The sequence below is a fragment of the Entelurus aequoreus genome, linkage group LG25 (genome assembly GCF_033978785.1).
Source record: "Entelurus aequoreus isolate RoL-2023_Sb linkage group LG25, RoL_Eaeq_v1.1, whole genome shotgun sequence".
NCBI lineage: Eukaryota > Metazoa > Chordata > Actinopteri > Syngnathiformes > Syngnathidae > Entelurus > Entelurus aequoreus.
Window position 1 is genome coordinate 5946113 of NC_084755.1, and position 3033 is coordinate 5949145.

Consider the following 3033-nt stretch of genomic DNA (forward strand, 5'->3'; position numbering starts at 1 on the left):
CATCCTATTTCTTTGGCATGTTTTTGTTGTTTACCGCTGCTGCAATAAAAACAAAGTACAGACCTCAAAAGAAATGAAACTCAGCGGCGTCGCAGAAAATCTGTCACCCAGGCTGGTCATTGTCAGGTTCAAACACTGATGACATCTATTAAACAGACAAGAAGCAAGGAATCATGCAGAGACAGAGTTCAATTTGGCTCAATGAGGAGAGACGTTTGGGGCTGCACACTCAGTTACAATCTGCCACCACGCTCTAAGGCACAGCCCACGTGCTCCTCTATTTATTTGGGAGGTCCCTGGTTACATCACTGAGGCTGCTTCTGAAGGAAGGGGGGTCATTTCAGCAGCCCCAGTTAGACACAATACATGATTATTCAGAAATGCAAATGTGCTGACACTCGTGATATCGCCCTGTCTCTGCTTTGTCTGCGTCACGGTACTCGGTGTTCTGCACACAAACACTGATACGAGACGACTCGCAATCTTGGATTGCAAGTTGTCCCTTTGCACAGATAGAAAAGTACAACTTCAGCACAATTGATAATAACTATAGCAACGGCCTTTAAGCATAGGAGTTGTGAGATAACTTACACATAATTATTCTAACAGTCATGACAGAAAATAATTGAGAAGCACTGCCAATACTAAAAAGGGGCTTGACCTTTCAGTCTTACTCTGTCTTTTCCCTCACAGGTACAGCATTGTATCAAACAACTTACCAGCGGAGGGGAACCTGAAGATCTCCAGCTTGGATCTCCATAACGGCCATTCTTCCTCCTCCGTCCCCTTACACTGTGACACAGAAGAAGAGGAAGCGGACAAGAGGAGAAGGAGGCGGTCAGGAGCCTCCACTGCAGTGCCAGGCTCAAGGGGACGAGGCGGCATGAACAACCACAACGGGAGGGTTCTGACCAGGGGCTCCAGCCAGGTACGGAGCCGCTTCGTGAAGAAAAACGGACAATGCAATGTTGTCTTCACCAACATGGAGGAGAAGAGGCAGCGCTATCTAGCAGACATTTTCACCACCTGCGTGGACACCCACTGGCGATACCTGCTCTTTATATTCTGCGTCAGCTTCATCATCTCCTGGCTTTTCTTTGGCATCATCTTTTACAGCGTCTCCCTCTCGCACGGGGACTTTGAGGAGCACCGCACGGCGAAGAACGAAGGGCTAGCAACAGAGGGGTTGACTGCGCCCTTCTCTGGACAAACCACTGGAGGACCGGCCAAAAGGATCCCTTGCATCCTCCACGTCCAGGGCTTCGTCGGTGCCCTCTTGTTTTCCATGGAGACGCAGACCACCATCGGCTATGGCTGGCGCTGCGTCACCGAGGAGTGTCCCGCGGCGGTCATAACCGTGATTATTCAATCCATCGTAGGCTGCATCATCGACTCTTTCATGATTGGCACCATCATGGCCAAGATGGCACGGCCAAAGAAGAGGAACCAGACGCTCATTTTCTCCAAAAACGCCGTCGTTGCCCTTCGCGATGGCAAGCTGTGCCTGATGTGGAGGGTGGGGAACCTGCGTAGGAGCCACATTGTGGAGGCTCACGTGCGGGCGCAGCTCATCCGGTCCTACGTGACGGTGGAAGGGGAATTCATCCCCTTGGAGCAGATGGACCTCAACGTGGGCTACGACGAGGGTACAGACAGGTTGTTTCTGGTGTCCCCGCTGGTTATCGTCCATGAGATAGACAAAGACAGCCCCTTGTATGCGATAAGCCAAGCCGATCTGGAGACGGACGCATTCGAGATTGTCGTGATACTAGAAGGAATGGTGGAGGCCACGGCCATGACCACCCAATTCCGTAGCTCCTATCTTTCCAGGGAAATCTTCTGGGGCCACAGGTTCGAACCGGTCATCTACGAGGACCGCAACTGCTACAAGGTGGATTACGGCCGCTTCCACAAGACCTACGAGGTGCCGTTAACGCCCCACCTCAGCGCCAAAGAGCTCGACGAGGCTGCGGGTCGGGCTTCCTCTGTGGTTTCTCCCGCCTCTGCCTGCATGTCCTCAAAGGACTTGGTCCCTCGCTCCGTCAGCACCTTCTGCTACGAGAACGAGGTCGCGCTGAGCTGCGGGGAGGACGAGGAAGACATCTTTGGGAAGGACAGAGCAGAGGAGAGAAGGACTTCGGTGTCTATAGACTTCCAAAGTATGTTCAAAGACACCTCCACCATTACCTCTGGGAGTCATAATGTCCTGTGTGTTCTGGACATGGACAATAACCAGATGGAGTTCGACATCCTACACACTTCAATTCCTCTCGATCCAGTGACCTATAAGAACGAGCCCGAGATGTAAGGAAGTGCAATGAACTTTTTCAGTACTGTGCGCAGGTTCGGATTCCATATAGTGACATCCTCTTTTTATGGAGGGACAAATGGGACAACATTAAATAAAACGATTCATTCTTTAGTGAGACATTTAGGAAACTATTTCATCAATTATAATTGGAATTAAATGCATAAATGTGTTATTTATCATTTATTTATATCACGGGTGTCAAACTCATTTCGGCTCAGGGGCCACATGGAGGAAAAACTAATCCCAAGTGGGCCGGACTGGTGAAATCATGGGACGATAACTTCAAAATAAAGACAATTTCAGATTGTTTTCTTTGTTTTACTTTGACAAAAAAAAAAAACATTTTGAAAATGTACAAATCACAAATAATGCTCTTGAAAATTCTGAGGAAAATAAAATGTATGCAGTTTCAAAAACACAACGAAGAGGACAATGAACTCAACAAACAATACAAACGTAGGAGTTGCACTCGGCTCTCACTCTTCTCCTTTTTGACAGAAACATTTTGGGGAAATCAGGCTGACAAATCAGAAGAAGAATCAGAAGAGTTTTTATTGCCATTGTTTAAGAACGGGTTCACAAACTAGGAATTGTTGTTGGTGCAACAAAAAAACACATCTAACACAGAATAGGTAATAACATGAGCTGTAACTGAGCTATCAGATCTTGTTATTGTTCATGTGTGATGGCCGAGGGGAAAAACTGTTCAGGTGGCGGGAGGT

At 48.1% G+C, this 3033-nt stretch overlaps 1 protein-coding gene across 1 annotated transcript in view; it reads left to right on the forward strand.

The window, feature by feature from the left end:
- The window catches only part of LOC133642747 (ATP-sensitive inward rectifier potassium channel 12-like), a 13692-nt gene extending 11103 nt beyond the window's left edge, over positions 1-2589 (forward strand). Inside the window, exon 3 of the mRNA XM_062037109.1 lies at positions 694-2589. Within this exon, the coding sequence (XP_061893093.1) occupies positions 694-2308 (1615 nt within the window). The 3' untranslated portion in view covers positions 2309-2589. The remainder of the gene's footprint in view (positions 1-693) is intronic.
- Positions 2590-3033: the final 444 nt, after the last annotated feature.